This window comes from Petromyzon marinus, chromosome 36 (assembly GCF_048934315.1).
Source record: "Petromyzon marinus isolate PM22_M1 ecotype Great Lakes invasive population chromosome 36, UKy_Petmar_22M1.pri1.0, whole genome shotgun sequence".
Classification (NCBI taxonomy): Eukaryota; Metazoa; Chordata; class Hyperoartia; order Petromyzontiformes; family Petromyzontidae; genus Petromyzon; species Petromyzon marinus.
In genome coordinates this window covers 4,485,220-4,509,885 of record NC_133702.1, presented here as the reverse complement: position 1 = coordinate 4,509,885, position 24,666 = coordinate 4,485,220, and the positions used below count along the sequence as shown (strand labels likewise).

Here is a 24,666-nt window from a genome sequence, read left to right as displayed (position 1 = left end):
CCATACATCAAACATTGTAAGATGTACTCCCACGTAGTTTTTTTTTCACCTGGGGTTTGTCAGGAACTGCGAATTACTCCTTAAGTCACTGAAGAACACCGCACGGCACATGGGGTGAAACGTCGGACGTCGTGACGGATAGCAACGCAGTCATATCGCACAGACCACCTAACACATGTTCACCACAGCCCGTTTACTTTTTAATTCAATAGGGATGAAACTGAAATTCAATCGGAATGAAACTGAAAGTCCCATCTTCTACAACATGAAAACTGACACTTCGGACGACTGCACTTTGATTCGCATCGAGAGGAAACGGCCGAAATGCGTAAGCTAAGGCAATTTTCTGGATTGGAGACAGTGGAAGGAATTCTGCCCAAATAAAAACGTGATGAAGTGAACATTAATTTCAGTGTCAATTTGTCGCACACAACTCCCCAGATGACCAACAATTGATTTGTGGGTCACATTGTCTTAAGAGCCAGCATTAATTCAAATTGTGTCCTCATAATTACAGCATAACTAATGTCTTCCAAGTAACACTGGGAGATCTGTATAAAAAAAATCCCATTCTACCACCTCATTTGAAACAACAGGAGCTTCACCCCCCGCCCCCTGCATCTCTCCTCCCTGGCTCCTCCCCCTCTCTTACCTTATATAATCGCTTGTCACAACCAGCTCTCTTTGCCCACTCTACAGTAATTTTTAGTTTTTTTTTCCTGTGGTTGTCCCACCCGATGACGGAAGCTTGTGTGTTGCTTCCGAAACGTCGTGATTTAATTTTTATATTTCTATTTTTAATTCTTATTTTATTTTTTCACCTACGTGACTTTACCGAAAGAACCAAAGAGTAACATGAGCCATACTTACTTTATTATGAGTCCTATTATTAAAATGTATTCCAAAACAAATAAACAAATCACACTCTTTGGTTCTTTCGGTAAAGTCACGTAGGTAGAAATTAAATAAACAAATCGTTTCATACAGGAAAAACAAAATCAAAGCCCCATCCTAGAGAGCCAAAAGTAAAGCAGACTTGTTCTTTAACTTGTTGTGGAAAATTATTCTCAGGAGCGCAAGGCCACTCATCACTGCCACGGTTGGCTATGTACGGTGCGAAAAAAAGTTCACAGATATGTATGTTGGCTAAAGGCCACAACGTTTGTGACCGCCTGGCTGCGTTGATTCCCCAGTGCCTGGCCCACAAAAGCGTGTCTCAAACCATTCATTTGTTCTGGCCTAACCTCCGAAGTGAGTTAATCCGTAATGGAGAAGCATGTCTAATGAGACGCACGCAAGTATACCACGCCAATACAAGACAAAGACCACCACCCCCCCCCCCCCTCGTATCGTCCAAATAGTCTTTTGGGGAAAGTGCTGTTCGCAAGGACCTATGAAGGCCGGCACGGTACACGAGAGGGTGGGTGGCTAACATAGCACCCAAGTGGCAATGTTTACACACCACACTATGTACTCATTTGTTGAACTAGGAGAGGGTCCAGGACTGGCTCAGACAATCGTCACTGGCATTGGCCGTGAACGGGTATCAAACTCGGGGGGCCGGGTAAGTACAGCAACGTGCTAACCGCTGCACCGCCGTTCCCACAACACACAAACACACACGTAGGTAGGGACACACGTTACGAGTTTAAGCCGACATCCATGACGGAGTGGTGTCTATACAGATCACTGGCCACCATCTTCACCAAACCCGCACGGACCAGTGCGGTTAAGTATGGACGAACATCCCCCATGACCGACCGACACAGTGTGGGGGAACACCTTCATGCAGCAGCGGATTTATAAGGGGCCGTACATCACGATATAAAACGACATCCCAGTCAATACCACGAATGCCTACGTACAAACCACACCTCTGCCACATTCACAGATAGCCTACATACAAACATCCCATATGACAGTTTTTGTAAAATGACATCAGCACCGGAAAGACGAAGGCGGCCAAGGTTGAAGTTGGCCCATTCCTTCGCGAGCCTTAAATAGGTTGTCGCTAACAGCACTTGCCCCAATAACAGAAACACGAACCAAAATACACGCTCTTCATCCCCCACAATCTACATTCCCATCTCCGTGCCCCTCTAGAAGTAAAAAAAAAAGAATTCCCTCTTTCTCTGTTTTCTTTTTTAAATATGCCGATTCACTTGGCTATCTGTAGAGAGATAGGGCGCACGGAATGCAGGGTTTAAGGCGTTTGTACACTGAGCTGAGCTGCGTACGTGAGCGTCCCACCACGAACACCACAACGCTTGGGAAAATTCACGGCTCGTGGATCACCGAGATTGCCTTGCTGCAGCGGCGACGTCCGTGCTCCAACAAACAAAAGGCTGCTGCGCCCTGACCTGTCATTGGTGACGATCGATGATCATCATCAACCGTGGTCAATCCGCTGCTAGATGAAGCCCCCCCACCACCCCCCCAACAAAAAAATTGCTGCCACCACTCACGATCCTGCGATGTGATAAGCACACCTAGCCTAGCACGTGCACACGAACCGATTGAATCGCTCCATCTCCTCCATTGGCCCTGTTCTCGGACGCATTCCATTGGCCCTGTTCTCGGACGCATTCCATTGGCCCTGTTCTCGGACGCATTCCATTGGCCCTGTTCTCGGACGCATTCCATTGGCCCTTTCCCATTCGGAATCGGAAGAAAATCAGAATTGGAAGAAAAACTAAAATAAAATAACCTTATAGATACGTCTTCAGGTCGGAAGATGTACCGAGGCTCCCACAATGCTCCCACAAGGCCATGCGGGAGGAGTGTGCTACAGTCTGTCGTAGAGTGCGGTCATGAAGCTACGGTTCTCTGCAGCGAGTACAATGGCTTTCAAAACAGCGGCGCTCACCGCTTGCGCGTTCCGATATCGAGTGGTGAACGGGACCCCACCCTGCAACTCGCAGACGTCTCGGAACGGGGAAGGGTTATAAGTGGCTGCCGCCGTTATTATCGTCGACCAACGAACTCATAGATGGCTTGGACACCATCATAGCCGCAGGGTTTGCTGGCGAGGTACAAACACAGCCAATGAGATCTTCCTTGCGCACGGAATATAATTGTCAGCTAAAAGGAAGGAGACCATTGTAAATGTTTTAAAATTATTCGAGAACAAAAAAAAAGTGCTCTCCCGCTGATATGCACGCGCGACGTTATCATCCGCTTACAACCAGCGGTGGAAATTCCACATTCTTACGGTAGGTGCGAGCCACACCAAAAGACAGCCACAAATGGCTTTTCACAACAGTGGTACGTATGTTATTGACCGCAGAGAGATGATGGGCCACGTTGACCTCCACAACTGGGATATCAAACCCGCCACCTTCCGACTGCGAGCCACACGCTCCGACCAGTGCGCCTCAACATCTGCACCAACATTATTGCAAACACCAACAACTGCTAGGTCGCTAGACGGCCAAAACATCAGTTTATCCCAACAAACTTTGCATTTATTTTCGTTCGTCAGCATGTCCATTAACACGAAGCACTCCCACTCCCCAAAGAATTTCAGTTACCCCCATTAACCCCACTGCCCCCCCCCCACCCGCCCCCACCCGCCCCCCCCCCCCCCCACTCTTCCAAAGCTTCCTCAGAACAAAACCACCTCCATTCTACTCCCCCACTCCTCCCTCCCTGCCGACCACCACCCCCCCTCTCTCTGCCCCACATGTAGAAACATTAGAACTTCCTGTCCATTGGGCCAGGATGGCTTCCAGCTGCACTATTTATCTGCCAATTGCTCCCAGCTGCCTGTGAGCTCCTTAAGGCTGATTGCTGCTCGCATGTCAACCTGTGGTGGTGGTGGTGGGAGGCCCGTGGAGGTGTCTCTCCGTTCCATGGACCTCCGCTGTCTGGGATTCTGTCGTCGACATCTGGGGTCGACAGCCCCCGGCCGGAGTCCCTGCCTGACTTTTGCTTCTGATAGAATTTAAAAAGGAATCAAACTAATTCCGTCGATTCCGTACGCAAGCCGCTTGGGGCGAAAAACGCGTTCGCCGGAGAAGAAAATGCCAGCGATGATTGCCCTAAATTGCTCTGGTGTGTCGTGGGGCTTTGATGCCAGTCCGCCTTCAATAACTGCCCCAAAGTGTGCATTACGCTGACGTGTAGTTCTCCAATGTGTGCTGTTGTTGGGTTGTACCGCATGTTGTGCGGGACGATGTTGGATGAAAGTCTCCCCCGCCAACGACCACCGCCGCCGCCAACATCACGTCTGTCACAGACGTCAATACTTCTCACCACGCCGGTCAGTGACGTGGGTCGGAGAAGGGGAGGCCCAGGACCGGTTTCGGATATCGTCACTCTCACTTACGATGTCGGATGTGCAGGGGGATGGAACTCGGATTGTCGGGTTCATAGCTCGATCAGTGTGCTAAGCACCCCCAATTTCAATAACAGTGAAATAATAAATACGTTTAAATTCACAGATGAAACAACAATTACAGTAAAACCTTGGATTGCGAGCATAATTCGTTCCGGAAACGTGTTTGTAATCCAAAGCACTCGTATATCAAAGCACTCGTATATCAGTTGTGATCACGTGACGCTCGGCAGACAAAGCGTATACGTACTACTCCTATTGCAAGACCTCGCTCGTTTATCAAATTAATATTTATTTAAAAATTTTGCTCGTCTTTCAAAACACTCGCAGAACAAGTTACTCGCAATCCAAGGTTTTACTGTATTTTGTGAGATTGCTGCAATAGCAACTGGTGCCCAAGCACAACTAACAATAACTTCACAGATTAATCAACAAGGCTGCCCTAAAGAGGATACAACATATGATTAGGCGACTTTTGGGGGCTATGGCAAACACGAGACTGGCGATTCGCAACTACCAGTCTGTCAGTGCCTTAATCATTCTCTCAAATCCTAACCACGAAACACGAATGCCACTCTGTCCGCTGTGAGGGAGACGATGGCCAATGATTAACCGACAGGACCCAATGGAAGATTACCACCTTAGCCATCAGCAAAGTGCTTCCTCCTCTGCTTGACCACCTGTCTCTGCTGAATGGGAGCACTGAGGCCTGGATTCCCTTTTGTTGGTAAAAACGGAAGTTGCATGCGTGGGTTTTCTCCGGGAATTCCCGTGTCCTCCCACACAGAAACTTGTCTCGTGCGGGAGGTGCCGTCCAAACATCCCAAAGAAGCCAGAAGATTAAACCCCCAGAGTTTGGATGGAGTGCTTTTTCTGCTAGCAATCTGGCAATGCAGCAGCACTTGTTTAACAAGCCAGAAAAAAAATGTATAAATGGTGATATTTTGTCCAATTTACTCTTCTGCATAGCACATCAATGGAAAGGTAAAAAAGACAGTTGATAAACTTAAACTACGAAACAATTAAGCTCTTTAAAAATATTTTACCAGGTAAGGCTCACCGAGCTTTCTAGCTCTTTTTCAGACGAGACCGGGCCACAAATGATAGCTCAACGAAGTGGCTCATCACTTGGAAGTTTATAGCAACCAAATACTCTTGATTCTAAAGATGGAGGGAAAAACCGGAGGACCCGGAGAAATGTCCAGGGGACCACGGGAAGAACATGCAAATTTCGATTATACAGGCGTCGTGAGGGTCGGGGTCGAACACACAACCTCCTGTATACCAGGCGAGGTAGTTAACATCTTGCCACCGCGGCGCCCCATAATGATAGTTGGAGACTGCACTTTACACCATGGGGCCTGATGAGAATCACATTTTTTTTTCCGATGACCAGATTTTTAAATAAGCATATGAATAGTTACCTGATAGTAGTTAAATAATAAAATGCACTGCTACTAAATAAACTCATAAAAGTGTTTTTTTTTTATGTGAACGTGGAGACACAGGATGGAGTTCTGCCCATGCATTTATTTAGCCACGTTAAAATCAAAACACCTGCGATGAACACAACCTCATGGCACACATACATACATACATAAACATATATATAACAGGCTAATGTCTTGGCCTGAAGTCTTCCTATTCCGACGAAGAGCCGCTGCCCGAATCGTTCGCCCAGTCTATAGTTGCATTGTATACACACGGCATGGCTCTACTGTCAGCAGGCCGCTGAACGACGGCTTCCCTACACCGCGTGGGCCACGGGGGTTACTTGACAACGCGGTCACCACGTGGGCATGCGGGCACGACGGAAGCGGTAGCCCAGCGGTTATCGCGCTGCGCTACGAACCCGGTGACCCGAGGAGGTTGATTCGCCACTCGCGGCCAACACCGGTGACGAATATTCGAACCGGTGCTGGACCCCCCCTAGGCCGACTCAGCCTCACACGAATGCGTGCCTTGGTGCGGCGTGTAAAACACCGGCGGTGGGGAGACAAAGGCGGCCGTGCGTGTTTTTATGGGCACACCGCTCATTCGCGCGCCGTGGCCGGCCCTTCGCAAGGACGCCGCTCGCTGACGGCGCTCGTGCGCCCGAGGGGCCTCTTAAAGACCGCACGCGGGAGGATCTTGGTCGTCGTGTGGCGCTCACCGCTTGGGTTGGGCCTCCAGGTGAGCACGAGGGCGTCGGACGCGATGTCGACGAGCTTGCGCACGTCCACGGGCGCCACTCGCACGTCCACGGGGCGCCCGGGAGCCTCCCGGCACGGAGCCACGTGGCCGCCACCATCGCCACCGCCGCCGCCATCGCACGTCCACGGCTCACACGCTGCTCGCACCACCACGAAGACGAGGGTGAGGAGGGTAAGGAGGGGAGTGGGGAGGAGGGTGAGGGGAGTGAGGAGGAGAGTGGAGAGTGAGGATGAGGTGGAGGAGGGTGAGGAGGAGGATCCTCTAATAAGTGCCCCCCCCCCCCGTCCCACCCCCCAATACAGAGGTCCATTCAGAGCAGCAGTGCAGCGGCCTCCAAGAGACGGTAAGAGTGGAGCGGTGCGCAGCAGCACGTACCCTGTGTGCCTGTGTAGGCGATCGTTTCCTTTTCCGAAGGGAGGCTCCGGTTCACTCTGCGCCGACACCAAGCGCGGCACTCTACGGGCACCGACCTCTGCAAGGACAAGGGTGGACAGCGAGCGGCGAGTGTTTCATCACCGATGGGTGCATTCATATAAAGGCATTTTCAGGATAAACCTTACAGCGCAGTGGTAAGTCGGCAGCGCTTGCTCGGGTTAACCTCTGGCTCTGACTATGGCGAGATGTTAACTACCTCGCCTGGTACACAGGAGGTCATGGGTTCGATCCAGACCCTGACGATGCCTGTATATTTGGAGTTTGCGTGTTCTCCCCGTGGCGGCGTGGATTTTTCTCCGCGTCCTCCGGTTTCCCCCTCCACATTTCGAAACGTGTGTTTAGAGTACTTGGCTGCTATAAATTCCTCATGATAAGCCACTTCACCGAGCTATAGTTTGTGGCCAGTGGCTTCTGAAATCTGTATAGTTCAGTGGGCCTTACCTGCTCGAATAAAAACTAGAATAGTTAATAATTTATAAATGCATGTTACAGTCTACGCCTTACTGCACAGTGGTAGGTAGGCTGCGCTTGCTCGAGTTAATCTCTGGCTCTGACTGTTTGAACCTGCCACCCGAGCCAATGCCGAGTCCAGTCAACAGGATTTGAGACCTCTGTGGTTATCAATCTGTAATAATGACGGGCATGGTTTTATGTCAGGTGTTTTTAAAGGCTCTATTGTACTTCACAACGGTAAGCGCGCTAAGTTATGAACCCGGCAACCTGAGTTTTATCCCTGGCCACGGATAACATTACAGCTGAACTGGCCCCTGCACTAACCCCACACTGACGAGTGAGGTGACGTATGGTCAAACTCCCCTACCCCCCCAAGACAAGACATGGAAAAGCATGCATTCAGCGTTGGCGAAGGGCTGTAAAAAACACACACACAAGGTCTTGTGACTTGTAAAAACTCTATGTTTAAATTACTGTTTTATTTAAATGCTGGCATCAAGCTTAATGGGCCCACTCAGTGTCCCATTGTGCCAAGACACCAGCTTACACAAGCTCTGCTGGCCGGCAGTGCAACGTTCAGAATTCACAATCCCGGAGATTATGCGGGGATTTGTGCGCGTGCTACGTTTGCCTTGGTAGAGGACCCACAATTGCTCCCCTAAATGAGCCCAACAGTATGGGCCACCAGGCTTTCTTGTACGCAGCTCAGTTGAGTTTAATTCTTCGCGTGAAAATATATACTGTATATATATTTTTTAAACCCACCCGTACAAGAGGCCGAACGAATGCACGCTGGCAAGGACAAACAGCGCCCATTCATAATTTGATCGGCCCAAAAAAAATTAAGACATTTCTCAATTGCCAATGCACGTTGCGTAGCAACGGGCCTAACAACAACAACGCCGTAATTAACTGTTTTGCACATTCGCTCGTTTGCAGCACGATCAACTCAGGGCGCAGGTTGATATCGCTGAACTTCGAGGAGCGTCTGTTCAAGGGGACCAATTTTATCCGCACCCCCCCCCCACCCCCGAGGCAGAGTTGGACATCCTCTCCTTTGCCAGTGAACATGACAAGCACACGGTAAAAACATGACAAGCACACACACGGTAAACATGCTCGTAGCGCAGGGAGCGCGTTGCTCCGTTCAGCTCTGGCTCCCTACTGCCCGAATCTGCCAGGCCAGCCAATACTGATTCATGACCCCCTCCTGGCCCAGGAAACAAGACTTGAGACCCTTGTGGCTGGCAACCTGTAATAATAACAGGCACGGCTTGTATTAGCAGCGCGTGCTTGTTGGGTGTATTTGCACGGTCGTGTGTGCGCACGCGCGCGAGTATAAAATCACTGTGTGACAACAAAGCTTGCTTGGTCGAAACAGCACACGCGACTCATGGTAGGTATCATATCGCATGATAAATTCGAGCATTAGCCCGTCAAAACAAGAAGCCGGCGCTAAGACACACCAGGTATTATTAGAGTTGAACGGTGAGAGGTGGTGTGTTTTTAGAGGCTGGAGGCTCCAACCATAGCCAATGGCCCCCTGGAAGGTCCGACCGTGAGCCTGTCTTCGAAGGGGGATTACGGTAATCTGTCTGTGCGTTTGCGCATCTGTGCATATGTATGTATCAACGTGCAAGGTTGCACGTGCGAGTGTGTCCGTGTGTGCAGAGCGCCGGGCTGCGAAAATGCAGCAAAGTTGGCACAGTAGGAGGCACAGCTGGTGCATCTGCCAGTTATCTCAGTCAGTCAACCCATGGCACCTGGGTCTGGTCCCGTGACCTCCTGCCAGCGAGCCTTCAACACTTCACACGGCCTCAAAGTGCACCTGGCCTGGCACAGGCGCTGTGGTGACGTCACCGCCACTAAGTGGCAAATGGCTACTGCTGTTGTTGTGTTTGCATGTGCCAGTGTGTCGCAGCACGTGGGTTTTTGCGTTTGTTTTGTACAACTGGCTCTCCGATTGTGCTTTCGGGCTGTTACCAATTGTTGTTTGGAATGATACCTTATGGGAGCTTTTTCAGAGAATGATCTAATTTTATATTTACAGAGCATCTTCACTCAAGGTGCTTGACAAAGTAAAAAAAAACGGCAAAATAAACATGCGTTTAGAGTATTTGGCTGCTATAAATTTCCACATTATAAGCCACTTTTTGGAGCTATCATTTTTGATGGCCAGGTCACTTCTCAAAAATAGCTTCATAGCTCAGTGGGGCCTTGCCTGGTAAAATAATAAAATAATATAAACTATCAACCCAAACTGTTTCTGAACAAATGCGGACACATTCAAATTCACCTCCACGTGTTTGTAAAAAAAAATATTACTTCACGCCCAGCACGCTCAGACAGGGGGGGGGGGGGGGTAGACTTAGCTGGCAAAACATTCCGTACGTGAATTTTTCAAAGGTGCATTTTAAACGTGAGCACACTTTCAAGGTTAAAGCTGAGCAGGACCAAGAGCACAAACGGGGACGGATGAATGGATCATTCTCTCGCCAATGCTCGTTGCACCACTGCTGGGTACTGATCATCAGGAACACACTCTCACACACATATATATACCGTGGCAAATGGTTTAACTAAAATAAATCCTGGCCTGGTTTCATTTCCCTGTAGGTTTCTCAGCACTGTACACTGCCACCTAGGTTCGTTTGCAAGATTTCTTAAGACATTTTTGTTATTATATTTTAGTTGGAGCCCGGGACAGAGCACAAACAGCAGCGTGGTGGTGGTGGTGGGGGGTGGGGTACAGAAACTCTGCTGACAAAAATCGTGCACGCTGTGCACCTGGATTTAGACGAATGGGGGGAAGTTAGCAAGATTTCTAATTATCACAAAGTTTTGTCTGGTGCGGGCGGCAGGGGGGGGGGGGCAGGAGGGGGCAGGAGGGGGCAGGGGTGGGCTGAATTCCAACCGCGCAGCGTTAACCTTCCTTGCAGTGGAAAATAAAAAGCGGGGACGGCAAAGTGAACCGCTCCCGAGGTTACTGCTGCTGCCTGCACCTGGGAACACCGCACCGGTCTCTACGCAGCCACATCTGTGCAAAATTATCTGCGGACCGTTCCATTTCACGTCAAGGGGTGAGCGACCGTGGGAGGCTTTTATATTTTTCGAATCCCCTCTTCGGTGTCGAGCTCATCTCGATTTTTTTTTACCCCGCGCCGTGACGGCCTTGTCGAGCTTTCCGTCATCGTTCCGTCGCTCGCTCACTCTCTCCCACCTATTTCTACTGCTTTCTGCCTTCTTCCTCTCTCTCGGTGTTCCCGTGCAAGCGTTCCCCAGCCCCTTGTCTGAGTCTCGGAGGCACTTGGAATGGAGGGGGGGGGGAGCCTTGTACCGAGGCCAAAAAAGTGGGTGGAGCACACTCTCCGGCCTGGAATGTACACCTGATCCCTCCGCATTTGGGGCAGCGTTGAATGAAGCCCTGAACGGCAAAGCCCTCAGCCCTCCTCTTTCCCTTCCCCTCCGTTTCCCTCTCTCTGCCTCTCCGCCAAACAGAAATAAAAACTAATAAGCAACTTCACAATGGCAATAAAAATACCACCACCTTCTTGCGACACGAACGGACTCGCCGCTGTTGGACCGATGACGAACATCCCACCAAGCGGTGCTGTGATTGTGCGTTGCTTTTAAAGCACAAGCTGTAGACAATTTACGTCCACTACTATTCAACTATTTCTTTTTTTTATTCTGACCAGGTAAAGCCCACTGAGCTATATAGCTCTTTTTCAGAAGCGACCTGGCCACAAACGATGGCTCAACAAAGTAGCTTATTACGTGTAAATTTATGCCAGCCAAAAACTCCGGACGCATGATATCGATTCTAAATGTGGATGGAAAAACCGGAGGACCCGGAGAAAAATCCACGCGACTACAGGGAGAACGTGCAAACTTCAAATATAGAGGCGTCAGGGTCAGGATCGAACCCACGACCTCCTGCATACCAGGCGAGGGAGTTAACATCTGTGGCTCGAGCGATCGACGAAATCAACAAAATAGTTTTAAAACCGGGTGAAAACTCACAGAAGACTCGAGTCAACCATCAACGTGACAATAATAAAAATGGACAACAAGAAACGCTCCCCCCGTCTCGATGTAAAAAAATAAACATCCATTCCATCTTATCGCGAATTAAATTATCCAAATTAACATAACAGCCACCTGATGTGGTTGACCTTGGGGGGGGGGGGGGTTGCGTGTCGGACTTGCCCCACTTACGAGCGAACGAGCAGCAGCAAGGAAGCGGTAGCGAGGTGTGGAAACATCCACGGCATTGGCCATGACGACCCCTCGACCTTGACCAATGTGGAATTTTCACTGCCGGTTCAGGGCTGACGGCAGAGATGAGCGCCGCTGCCGACACACACCACCCAACCTCCTCCTCGCCCCAGTGGTCGTCGGACCAAGAAGAAGACACTTTCACCGATGACTTCAACTGCATTTCCATATCAATACAAGCGCTTGTCACCACGCGTTACGGGCTACAAACGTGGGTTTCCGCTCGGGTCAAACTAGCACTGGACAAGCATCGGTGTGTGCCGGATGGATGGCAAGGAAGCAAAGATGTAAGGGTGTGTGTTGAACTTCTTTTGCACGGTACGTAGCCAACCGTGCTCATCGGACGTCCGGGGGAAGGACGAGAAACTGAACACAAAAAGCAGTTCTAAAGAAATGAGTTTTCAATCGAAATTTAAAAGTGCATAGCTCCAGTCGCTTCCTAATATCATAAGAAATAGCGTTCCAGACGGCCGCAGGAGCGCACATCTGAGAGCGCCGCGCAATGCGGTGACCATCTTCGTTCGACTGCTAACAGCCGCCGTGGCGAGGACGACCGGAGTTTGCGTGATTGGTTTATGGCTCTTTGACGAGATCAGCAGGGAAAGATGGCGTGGTACGGGAGTTGATGAGCAACGTTTGAACGTTTCGTTGACGTCGGAAGTAGACTTCGCGGTTTCCGTTGCCGATCGTGCCGGGCGGCGGGGTCGATGGCTCGACGTCCGATGGGCGGCCCATTGACGACCTTCCGCCGTGCTGACGAGCAGCACGAAACACGTTACAGAGGGGGCGCCACGGGAAACTCGAGGCTCATGGTGATGAATAAAGGGTACAAGATCGCGATGAATAAAGCAAGCAAGGAGGCCAGCAGACCCATGTACGGCAACGGACTCTTGAATAAAGCCGCGCGGAGTTTTTGAGTCGCTTGGCTTTTCTCTGGGTATCCTGGTCTCTTCCCACACGCCAAACACTCATTGCAACTGTAATCGGCTAAACACCTCCATGCAGGACCCTCCTGAAAATGAGTCTTGAGACCCAGCGAGGCTTTAAAGGGTAAACAGCACTGTTAGTATGATCACGATTATCATTACTACCAAATGCACGACGGGCAAAGTTAATTGTATCACAAAGCATATCCATTAGCTAGTTGACTTTTGTGCACTCTGTGCATGGGGCGGCGGGGGGGGGGGACGCTCAGACAATGTTTTCACAACGCAGTGCTCGTCACGGGCTTAGCATAGGGCCCAACAGACGCGCATATTTCCACGACCGCCCGCCCTCCCGCCCGCCCTCCCCCCTCCTTTGCACGGTTATCCAAAATAAATCCTCGAGACTCTCCCGCATTCATCCTGCCCGGTGAAAGAACCAGTTGCTTCACGACGACACCTGCTTCGACAGCGCGCAAACCCTTCCGCGCAACGTGAGCCCGCATCGCCAGCTGGCGATGCACAAGCTTAAGGGGGCCTTTCGGATTTCTTTATTTCTTTCAATCTCTCATTCTCCCCTCCACCAACTTCATTTAAGAAAAAAAAACCCGCTTTGCTCGCTCCTGTAAATCCAGCCGTGGCCATCTGCAAAACAACGTGCATTCCGCATTGGAGCGCATGGAGGGTCGGACATTTTTACCCCCCCCCCCCCACCGTCCTCACCCCCCCCCCCCAGGGAGCCGTATTTCGGCCGGGACTTCGCAAGAGCGCTGCTGGCCGAGCTGCGTTTGGCTTCCAGTTGCCGAAGGAATACGCTGCGAGGTCGTGCTCATCTCACACTAAGTGCTTGCCCACAAATGAACAGCGATAGCCTCGCTGATCTCGTCAAGGGAGCATCAGCCATCGTCACGCGACACTCCGGTTGTCATCCTCGCTTGCGGCGGCAGCGGCGGCGGCTTTTGGTTGGCCATCATACAAAGAGGGTCACCGCATCGCGCGCTTTCAGATGCGCTTCCGGGGCCGCCTGGAACGTTCTTCCTTCCGATATTAGAAAGCCACTGAGAGCTACGCACTTTTAAATAATCTATATTGAAAACCAATTTCTTTATTAACGGCTTTTTGTGTTGAGTTTGTGTTGTCCTTCCCCCCGGCACCTCCGATTAGCACGGTTGGCTACGTACGGTGCGACGGAAGTTCACACACACACACACGTACATCGTTAGGTCGAGTGACCGCGCCGTCGTTATTGCATTTTGGCTCGAGGTTTTCCCTCTTGGGAGGTGGGGGGCCGGTGGGGGGGGGGGGGGGGCCCGGCCAGGGGTGGGGGTCCACCCGCATTCCTGCCCAGCGGCATTGTGTGTGTGTGTGTGCGTGCTGGGGGGGGGGGGGGGGGGAGACTCCTCCGTGGTGCCGCCACACAGCCAACCACAGCTGCCGCACGCGGGTTCCTCTCTCTTTCTCTCTCTCCACCGGCGGACACGAAGCGAAGGCGACGAGGCAAAGAGGAGAGAGAAGGGCGAGATCCGAAAGGTTTGCTTGCCGCTCGCTTGCCGACTTTTTGCTCTCGGGGAGCGTTTTCTTTTTGTTTTCGGGAGGCCCCAAACCCCGAGCGTGTGGTCGCTCGCTGCGGCTTCACTCCTGCCGCCCGGCGCGCGAGGCGTTTTGTTGTTAGCCGTCTCTCAACGCGCTTGTGAGTCTCTGTTTCCACGGCGCATCTCCCGCGAGACTCGGGCTCGCTACCCCCCCCCCCTCAACCCCCCCCCCCCACCAGCAGCAGGACCACCCCTTCTCCTCCGCTGGCACAATAGCACCACCAACACCCCCACCCACGCACCCACAACAACACACAAGGCAAAGATCCCCCGTGTAGCCTTAACAGACTGTTGGGGCAAGTGCTGCTGGCGAGTAGCACCGATGAAGGGCCGCCACTGCAGACGAGGGGGTGGGTGGTCAACACCACGTCCGGCCGCCTTTGTCGCCCAAGTGGCAATGGGTTTACACACCGCACCAGATACTCATTCTGTGGCTGAGTCGACCTAGGGGAGGCCCAGGACCGGTTTAGATAATCATCACTGGTGTTGGCCGTGAGAGGGAATCGAACCTCGGATCATTGGGTTCGGAGAGTGGCTGACCACCCACCACGACACCACCGCTCCTACCACACCATTACCAATAACCCGCCATTCGCAACTGAGTGACGGTGACGTCACCACGGCGCCTGTGCCAGGCCAGGTGCACTTTTGAGGCCACCACACACACACAAACACACCTCCCCTCTCACCCCCTCTTCCCAAACGCACCGCTTAATCCCTGGCTGCACATCTCAACCTGCCCACCTCTTAGCAGCAGCAGCAAGCAGCAGCAGCAGGCTCCCCCCCCCCCCCACACACAATATACCCCTGAACAAAAGCTTCGAGCTCCAATTAAAACATTGCACTAATGAAGCTCTCGCTCTGCTAGCAGCAAGCAGCAGCGCTTGCCTCTGGCTGCCGCCGAATAAATGTTTTACATTAGTCGTTTTGCATTACATTACGCCGTTTCGTAGTCGCGAATGCTCTGGATTATAGGACGCACCTCGCACAACCCTCCGCAAATTTAAAGCCAAAGCTGTGGGCGCGTAAACTCGCACGTGTGTGTGTGTGCGTGTCTTTGCGAGAGCAGATTTGTAGAATTTTATTAACAGGCGCAAGCGTGGGGCGTATATCTCACTCTTCGGAGCGTCTTTCAAATATCAGAGAATATGGGGGGCGTGCAAGCGCAGCGCCGCGCTTCCTGTACGCAACAGTCAAACGCGCGCCTGAGTAAGAAGTCAGCGGCGGGGACCGGCTTGGACAGCTGCGCTCATGGACTGATGATGTTTTCCACTCGGTCGGCAACAAAAGAAGCCAAAGCCAGAGACGTACACACACTCACTGACTCTTGTCTAGATCTCCCGTGGGCTCGTTTTGAATGATTTCGGCATCACAAGTAACATAGCTGCAGACCGTTAAACGGCGATTCCCGCAGGAACGCTCCTGGGCGCCGTGCCCTGGTGACTAGGAAAGGCAGAATATAAATCAGAAGACGATGATGAATGACAGTGTATTGTATAAGATGCATTGTTGCAATTTATGTGTAACACTTGCGGTGGATTTATTAGGGACGTCTGACCGAAATTACACGCAATGTGTCTGAAGTCTAGCCTTGGATGTACACAAGTGTCAGCCCCCTCTGGGCAATGGAAAATCACGCAACGTTCTTTGCATGGGAAGCTAAAGTACTGCTGAATAGAGGTCTACAAGGCCCACGAAACCGACCAGTACGAACCTCACCAACACCGATGTCCAGATCTGCATAGTTTTGCGGCAAGGCTGCGTTGTTTTATTTTTAGCTTAACATCTGAAGACATATCAAATTGTTACGTTTCATTTCCGAACCGTAGCCATAAAGTATTTTTTTAATCTTTTGGTTTATTCAAAACTATAATTTTTGTCCGTCACTCCGCACCTCCGATTAACACAGTTGGCTATGAACGGAGCGAAATAAGTTCATGGAAACGTGCAAACATAACAAAATGCGTAAAAAGAAAAGTTAAAATGCGACTTTGAAAAGGCGGTTCTCTTCTGCTACATCCGCAGGCATTCGTTGGGATTGAAGCAAGAGGCATTTCTGCTCCCAGTCAAGTGCTTCGAGAGTTGAACGCAGCCCTGAAATGCAGACCCGGTTTTTTCGAAACACAAATTAATGAATGCCGCTCACCAGATTGATGCGTTTCCCCTTCTCAAAATCTGGATGCGGTAACCTCGCGTTAAACCTTGCGAGGAAAAACTCGGATTGTCCAAATAAATTATGGGTTGGTTTCCGCATTCGCGAGTGGCCCCGGGAATTTCCACCAGCCCCGCTAATGGGCTCAGACACTGGCACAGCCATCGCATGCGAGGGGCTCTTGGCCTAAATTTAGTAGCAATTAAAATCTACTTTGTTCCATAAAGTTAGAAAGACTTTGTGATTTTTACACAGATACATACGGAATGGAGTTCTGCCGATGTATGTTTATAGCCACCATGCTCAACACAATGAGTCTGTATACAAAATGTATATTTTGTTCAACAGGGTGCCATGGTTTATATGGAGTGCTCTTGTCAATAACATTGGGGTAAACCAGCAGCATTTAATTACAATTAATCTGAAAATGCTGATGAGACCCAGAAGGTTGAAACTGGTCCCGAGTATACTTGCTGAATCAAATGCAGCTGAATAATATTGGTCTGGAAAGCGAAAACGCAGATGGACTAAAACATATATATTGTTTATGTGGAGACAGTTCCAAGGGAGATTTGCTTACACAGGGTTGCCCAAAAGTCAGGACCACAGGGTTATCTTTTTGAAACACTCTGTATTTATGATAACAAATCATATGCATATTTATTTCAACAAATGTGAAACCGACTCCCATCAACATTAATGCAGGCATGAATTATCTTTTGAAATGAATTTAGGCCCATTTTTATTTTAAAGATTACAGGTGTAATACTTTGAACATTCATCAATTACGTTTTGTTGTCTCAATTCATTTGGGGTTCCTGTCGAGTTTTGTAAATTCCGGATTCGAGGTGACCCCACAGAAGGAAGAAACATAGACATCAATATTGAAAATACACAAAATATTTACTTAAAGAATAAACAATACAAATGTTTCAATGGCAGTGTAAAATTTAAAGAAATAACCCTATATGTCCTTACGTTTGGGTAACCCTGTATAAGCTTTTACCCAGTGATTAACTTGGGTGCTTTATTTCAGTCCAATACATTGTTCTGTGTATTACTTTCACACCACGCATTCATCTCACTTTATTTCTACTCAAAAACAACGGTGACTCCACGCATCTATATATATACATTTCTAAATATGTTCATGGGATTATAGGAATATAGGGTACAATATTACGGGGTAGTTGTGTACGCAAGTGGTAGTGCATTACGCCGGTAAATCCCCCACTCCAAGCCTGCCTATCAGTGTACGAGAAAATACTGAAAAAACTTAAGCTCTGCTTTTTACCAATAACGCTTCACTGCAACGCAGAAGGAGCTTCCAGACAGCTTTAACACACGAGTGCCATTCTCTACACGAGGGAGGGGGGGATGGGGAGATAAAAAAGATAACACTAATTTTTGTAGCCGCTCCGTGGACAAGCACAAAGAATAATCTGGGACTCCTTTCCTGGATTAAGAGACCTCTCTGTGCTCCCTGATGCCCTAACGGCCCTTCCCTGTGGCCACAGGATCGCCCGCGGCAGTAGTGGTGGTGGGGGGGGTGATGATTTACACGTGGGCCCACTTAAAACTGACTTTATGGGTTGAGCCAGCCCTTGGAGAAGGGAGGGGGGGCGCCCAGGCAGGCCATCCTCACACTTTAACGAGAGGCTAAATGGCTTCAACAAAACGAGGCAAATGGAATTCACGGGTTGGGTTTTATGTTTTAAGAGGAAGGGTTCCGGCCAATGGGGATAAAAACCTTGTAAAGCCAACAAGCTGGCCAGTCCAATGCAATTAGAGGGCAACCCAGCCGTTTAAATGAGTCCTTTTCCCATGCGGGGAAACTGGGCATGTTTTTACTGAAGACAGCTGATAAAACAACATGAAAGAGGGATTCTTAAAGTGAAGGCTTTAACAATGAGTAGAGTTAGCTGTCTTTTTTTTCGCCCAACCATCTCCGACGTTATGTCAGCTAAGCTACACTTCATTATCTCCAAAGTTCACTCAAATTTCGTTAGAACTCTAAAAGCTTCTTACGGGGTGGAGCGGTGGCGCAGTGGTTGGTGCACTGCATCATGAAGCCGGGTGAAATGAATCCTATTCCTGGCCACGGCCAACATCATTGTTGAGTGATATCTCAACCAATCCTGGTCCGCCCCACCCTTCAACAAACCCACAGGATGGCCAAAAATTTAATATGGTCAAACATCTCCGTAGCCGACATGTATGCAGTTGAACTTCTTTCACACTGCACGTAGCCAACCGTGCTATTCGGAGGTGCAGGAGGGAAGGGCAACACACTAAATACAAAAAGCAGTACTCAAGAAATTAGTTTTCAATCGAGATTTCAAAGTGCATATAGCTCCAGTGGCTTCCGAGTATCGGAAGAGCGTTCCAGACGGCCGTAGAAGCGTGTCTGAAAGTGCGCGATGCGGTGATCGTCTTTGTTCGATGGCCAGCCAAAAGCTGATACTTGTAAGGTTTACCGAAGTTCGTGTGAAACATGGCATGGGAGAGGGCCTCTGGAAATAAATAAGTTATTTTAGTTTTTACATATTTTTTCACATTCTATTATACATAGGTATTGGTTGTGCTCCATTATTTTACGCACCACAGTTAACCATATTCCCACAGCGTGTGGAATTTATTGCCACGGGAAGGTGGCGCGAGGTGTGAATATCCACATCGTGGTCCCTCTCAGGCAATGGCTGAGAACAAGTCGTGGGGGGGGGGGGGAGGGATTTGATGTTGTTGTTGTTGCTGCAGCAATAAAATGCCGTGTCAGGCACACACCGGCGGAAACGCACGACGCAGCGCAAAAAAAGAACAGGGCTGCTCAAACACAAACGGTGAGCGCGCAAATGTAGGCACGCACGCGCGCATAAGCACGTATAAAACACGCGTGGACAACGGGCATAGGCACAATCGCACACGCTCGCATGTCCGAAGTGTTTTGTTTTTGTTTAGGGAGGTTACTTGTTGCTACGCCTGGGATTTGAAAAAAATAATAATTCATCAGCCGCTGAGCGCGAGTACAAAAGGCCCGCAAACTCCCCCGAGGTGGTCAATGCAAACAAACGGAACCCTTGAAGGTGTAACAGATAAGGGTTAAAACGGTTGTTGAACCAAGCGAAGTAACGGACTTAGGGGGACAAACTGGAGGGAATTCCGAAGCCTAGCAGCAGAGCGAGGGAAGCGCTTGTTGAATGTGGGGTCCCAAGGACACTCCACGCATCTCCTGAACAAAATTACAACAACAAAAACCCCACGGGCAAAGGTGATGAGAACCACTCCACAGCTCGCCAATAATACCGATGCCCACATCTGTTGTTGGTGTGGTTTTTTTTGGGGGGGGGGCAGATAAATTGTCAACAAAATAGTTGACCAACTCATAACGTTACGCCGCGTACGAGCGCGACTGGCGCTTGTGCGTTAAGATGCGTGCGGGTGTACGTCCGTGTGTCCGTGCGTCCGTGCGTGCGTGTGTGCGTCCGTGTGTTTGTCCATGCGTGCGTGCGTCCGTGTGTTTGTCCGTGCGTGCGTCCGTGTGTGCGTCCGTGTGTGCGTGCGCATCCGTCCGCACATTTTCTCTCTCTACGCTCGTGGTCAAAGCACCCGGAACCCGCTCTCAACGCCATCAGACATGGGAAGCTAAGCAGGTTTTCGACAGCGCTTTGGTGCGTTACCCACCGCACACAAAAACCGGTTGCTATAGGCTGTGGCGGCGGGGGGGGGGGGGGGGTTATGTGATGGGCGGCCGTGAAGAGCGCAGCGATAGCCACCGCTGAACCGTTGCCTGCGCCACTCACGCATCTTGTACTCCCCACCGTCTTCAGCCAACGCGCACTGACCAGCGTAGGCGAAGTACGGCTCAAAGCACTCCTAACGACTCTTGGCGCGGCGTTGTGAGCCCCTCCCCCCCCCACCCCCCATCCAGCAGTGGATTGAGAGAAAAAAAGGGGGGGCTGTGCACGAACGTTTCTCAGCTCGGGCTCCTCCGCTGGGCTGGCTTTGGCAGCTTGTTATAAGCGCGTGCTCTTTCGGACTCGGATAAAGGGACACATGGTTAAATCCTAGAGACGTGCTGGCAGAGAGGAACAATTCCTTAAAGCTCATTACCAGTCACAGTGTGACTTGTGCTATTGTGCGGATTAATTGTGATGAATTTCATTCCTCTCTCCCTCTGTTCGCTATTAAATAAAAGCGCCGAAGCAAGTTCAGCCGGCGCGCACTCTGCCAAACTATGATGCAAGGGATCGGAAACATTGTCAGCGGCGTAGAAAACGGAACAAAAAGGTTGGAAGGAGAAGAAGAAGACGAAGGAGGAAAAATAAATCCGCCCCCGGGCGTGTAAAGAAAAACCCCAACTTCTTTTGGATAACGCTTTGCGATACGAGAGGGGGGAATTCACGGCCCAGAGAACAATGCAAAAGTCCGAGAACGCCGCTCGATTATTGAACGACAAGTGGAACTCTGACAGGATACGTCAAAGGGAAGGAAGGCAAGCCACGGTAAGCCACAGGAGAGGCGGGCCGACGAGCCAGGCATGGGAACTCTATCAATTGGGGACGATCACGGGAGAGAAAGGGGGAGATGACAACAAGATGGTTTGCAGGAGAGATGTTGACACAGCCTACCCGGGGGGTTGGAATGACGAGAATTGATTAATATCGACGGGTAAGCTCACGCCACGTGCATAAACGTCTGGGTGCGTAAGAACTGATGCTTTTTTCCTTTACTTTCAGTTATCACGTGCAACGAGTTCACACTGTTCCCTGCAGCTGCTGGAGGATATAAGTGTAAAAAAACGAATCTTAAAACAAATTGCTACACGGAAATCACGACGATTTGTTAAGTGGTGGGGGAATTAGGGGGGCGGGCGGCAGGGAGTGGGGGGGGGGGATGATGAATCGTTCAGACAAAGCGAATGTGGCCAGCAGTGATTGAGACGAACGGTGGAGGAGGGAACATGCCGGAAAAGACCTCCATCGTGGAGACTGTGTGACGGGACTAGCTCACGTGGAAGACCTTGGATGGACTAGTGCAGTGCCAAGACAGTGAGATATGGTGACGGCTTGGGGAGGACTTCATCCAGCAGTAGAGCATGGGCGGCTGCTGCTGCTGCTGCTGAAATTTCAAAACGACAACATTTTATATGATAATAATGATGACGGTGACAATGCTTAAGGTAATGATGACAGTCCATGATGATGATGAAAGGGGAGAGACCAGCTCACCAGCCAGAAAGAACACCGTCTCGCACACCTTGACTCAGCTGCAGCATGCAAGTGTGATCTTGAAAGTGTGGCTTTTGGAAATTAGTCACGGCAGGCGTGTCCAGCCAAGGCGTCACTTCGCCCGAGTGCAGTCGGCCAGCCACGGTCACTTCAGCCACCACATCTCACAGCCACAACGGCTCCAAAAATTATTCCCCACTCTCGTCCCGCGTCATAGTGCGGTGACATTCAAGACCTTTGTCGGAGCGTCGCTTTTGGCTAGCCGACGCTTGGCCCCGTCAGTTGTCAGTACAGAAGCGTTGGCTGTAGAGTGGTGCAGGCAGTGCAACTGCACCCAGAGCTGTGGGTCCAGAGGGGACCAGGTACTGGGCTACAAAGACAGGGAGGTGAGAGGGGGGGAATTGGACAGGGAGCCCCCCCCCAGCCCCCCCTCATTTCAAGCTCTGCACCAGGGCCCATGCCAACCACGCCACGCCGCTGTTTCAGCCACTCAGAATCCTGCAGCAACGCAGCTTTATTGAAAAATTCCTGGGCTGGCCAACTAAAGAATTCGACTCGAAAGCTTTCCCTTCCGGAATCAGTAAAATTCGCACAGCTGTGCCTGGCAGCAGTGTAATGCACAGAGGTTTATAAAATGTAGGGCTGAGAAAAACGATTATCCTTCTAAGCTGAAGGCAACTTGAGTCAAAAGATGTTTTAAACTCTCTTCTCTGTAGCACGTATACGGAGCCATCATTTTCACTGTTCTATCACCTGTAAGAGCGAGATATGTCGTGGATCTCCCTGCATATGATCTGACGAAATGTAGAAGAGTAGAAAATTACCTCGTTAAAATTCATAATGCTTACAACGACGAGCCATTTGTAACGAATGTAGCTGCAGGAATGCATTCTCTTTTGTTGATATCAGCCTCCATACAGCGATCACGTTACATTAGCCACCTCGTATATAACGATCGCACGCATCGCCAAATATCCAATCACCGCTGGGTCTTTTATGGTCAACTACCCAGTGCTGTACAGTACATTCTACCATATAATAAACACTGTACACACGTGCCTGCGTGTAACGTTGTCATTTTGCATGAGACTAGAAGCCCTGTGCATATATGTACGTATGGTAAAATTCTTTCCCACTGTACGTAGCCAACCGTGCCAATCGGAGGTGCGTACCAACGCATCAATGTCCTCGTGTGTGTCTCCTGAGGCCCATTTCAAACCTATCCTTAAACCAGCCTGTTCCTATCGAACAAACCTAACGGAGCGAACTTTCATTCCCAGTTATCTGCAAGCAGTTCCGTCACGACGAGGCCGTGCCTGTATGTCAATCCCCGTGGAAGAAACGATCAGAAGGTGATAACTCTTCCCATCGGCAAGTCAGGGGCCAATTTGACAATCGCCGTCTTCCAAGAGAGACCACCTTTTTTTTTTTACGAGTCAGAGGCCACTTCCCACCGGTGCTGTCAAAACACCCGGCGGCCCCCCCATCAGATCAATCGGCCACCGCCGCCTCCTCCAGACGCTCGTGAACGTTGCGGGCGCGCGCCTCTCAGCGCCGCGCGCTTCAACACGCCCGAGAGATCCCCCCCCCCCACCCGCTGCCGCCACCGAGAGCCGCGTTGGATAAATGTCCCCCTGGCCTCAGTTCTGAACCCTCCTACACGCAGCTTCCACCTGGTGCATGGATGAAGTCGCAACGGATTTTTCCTCTCTGTCCATGCCTCAAGGAACTAAGAGTGCAGCCCGTAATATTGTTACCTTGGTTTGTTTTTTACGTATCTTTTAAAGGAAAACATCATTGACGACCTTCGTGCGCGTGCGGTAAAGATGACACGTCAATGTAAATTGATTTCTGGACACGGAAAATCAATTCACACTGCGGTAGATTTATTCAGGACAAGTTACCGTGGGGTGTCCAACACTGACACGCGTAGGGTAGCAATCCTCGCCTGCTTACTGCCCTGAGCCAGAGGTGGAAATTCCGCGTTCCTATGGTAGGTGATGGCACACACAAAGTGGCTAGAAACAGCCAAGCTAAAGCAACGAATTGAATATCCTGCAATTGGAGGGAGAACCGCCTCAACGCCGTGCTAATGCCCCAAGCTGCCCTGTTTAACATGGCAGTGCCCATCCCAGCCCCAGATGGGCGAGGGGATGTGAACCCATAACCTTCCGAATGCCGGGCTGCACGCTCTCGAGCACCGTGCCACCCGACCACCGGATCACGGTACAGTGATTTAATTAAAATATTGGAAGCTGAAACCTGCCGGATTAACAGGCGCAGGAATGTGTTGATGACAACAGTGTTAACATGGACTTATTAGGACTTAGTGCTCGCTGAGCTTAGGAACGATTTATGTAACCGACTTACGACACAGAACCGAGAACCGAGCGTGTCTGTGGGAGATTGGCAGTCGTCGATCTCCTTCATTTAAACCAAGTGAGAGCCCCATCCAAGTCTAAAGGTCTCCTTCTCAAGGGAGGCCTGGGTCACGTAAGCAGTATGGTATGTAACCTTAGTTACAATCAAGGTAAGGAACATGCCTGAACATGCCTGAGAGGACATCACCCGTGGACATGGATCGATGACCTCAGCTCCGATGCCAGTGTTGCATCATAAAGGCCTTTGTCCAGCAGTGGACGGAACATGGTTTCTGCTGCTGATCGTGATGATAGGGTCAAACAACCAGGGTCAAAATATTCATCCCAAAAAAATATATTGTAAAAAGTTTTTTTTTTTAACAATAATCATTCATTTACAGCATAAAAATAAAATGTTGGTGAACGCAGTTGAGCTTGGGCAGGAAACTTGGATTGAAATCATAACAGCCAATGGACAAGACTGATGATGGAATGGAAGCGACAGGTGAGAGCATGCCTGGCCCGAGAGATGTGCAGGCTGTGACATGTTGCCCGCATGGGGGAAGCCTTCATCTAGCAGTTGATAGACCATGGCTGTCGATGATAACGATGGGAGTATTGTTCAATAGCACATTCATATTGACAATGCAATTAACCCAATTTCTTGTTAAAAATGACTGGGAGAGAAACAGTTTTTTTTATCTTAGCGGCAAAAA

The 24,666-nt window shown here is 50.2% G+C and overlaps 1 protein-coding gene across 1 annotated transcript in view; it reads right to left on the bottom strand.

Moving 5' to 3' along the window:
* The window catches only part of IL17RD (interleukin 17 receptor D), a 91,366-nt gene that overhangs the window by 51,208 nt on the left and 15,492 nt on the right, over positions 1-24,666 (bottom strand). Inside the window, exons 2-3 of the mRNA XM_032966670.2 lie at positions 6,905-7,001; positions 6,489-6,665 (exon numbers count right to left, since the gene is read on the bottom strand). Coding sequence (XP_032822561.2) covers positions 6,489-6,665; positions 6,905-7,001 — 274 coding nt within the window. The remainder of the gene's footprint in view (positions 1-6,488; positions 6,666-6,904; positions 7,002-24,666) is intronic.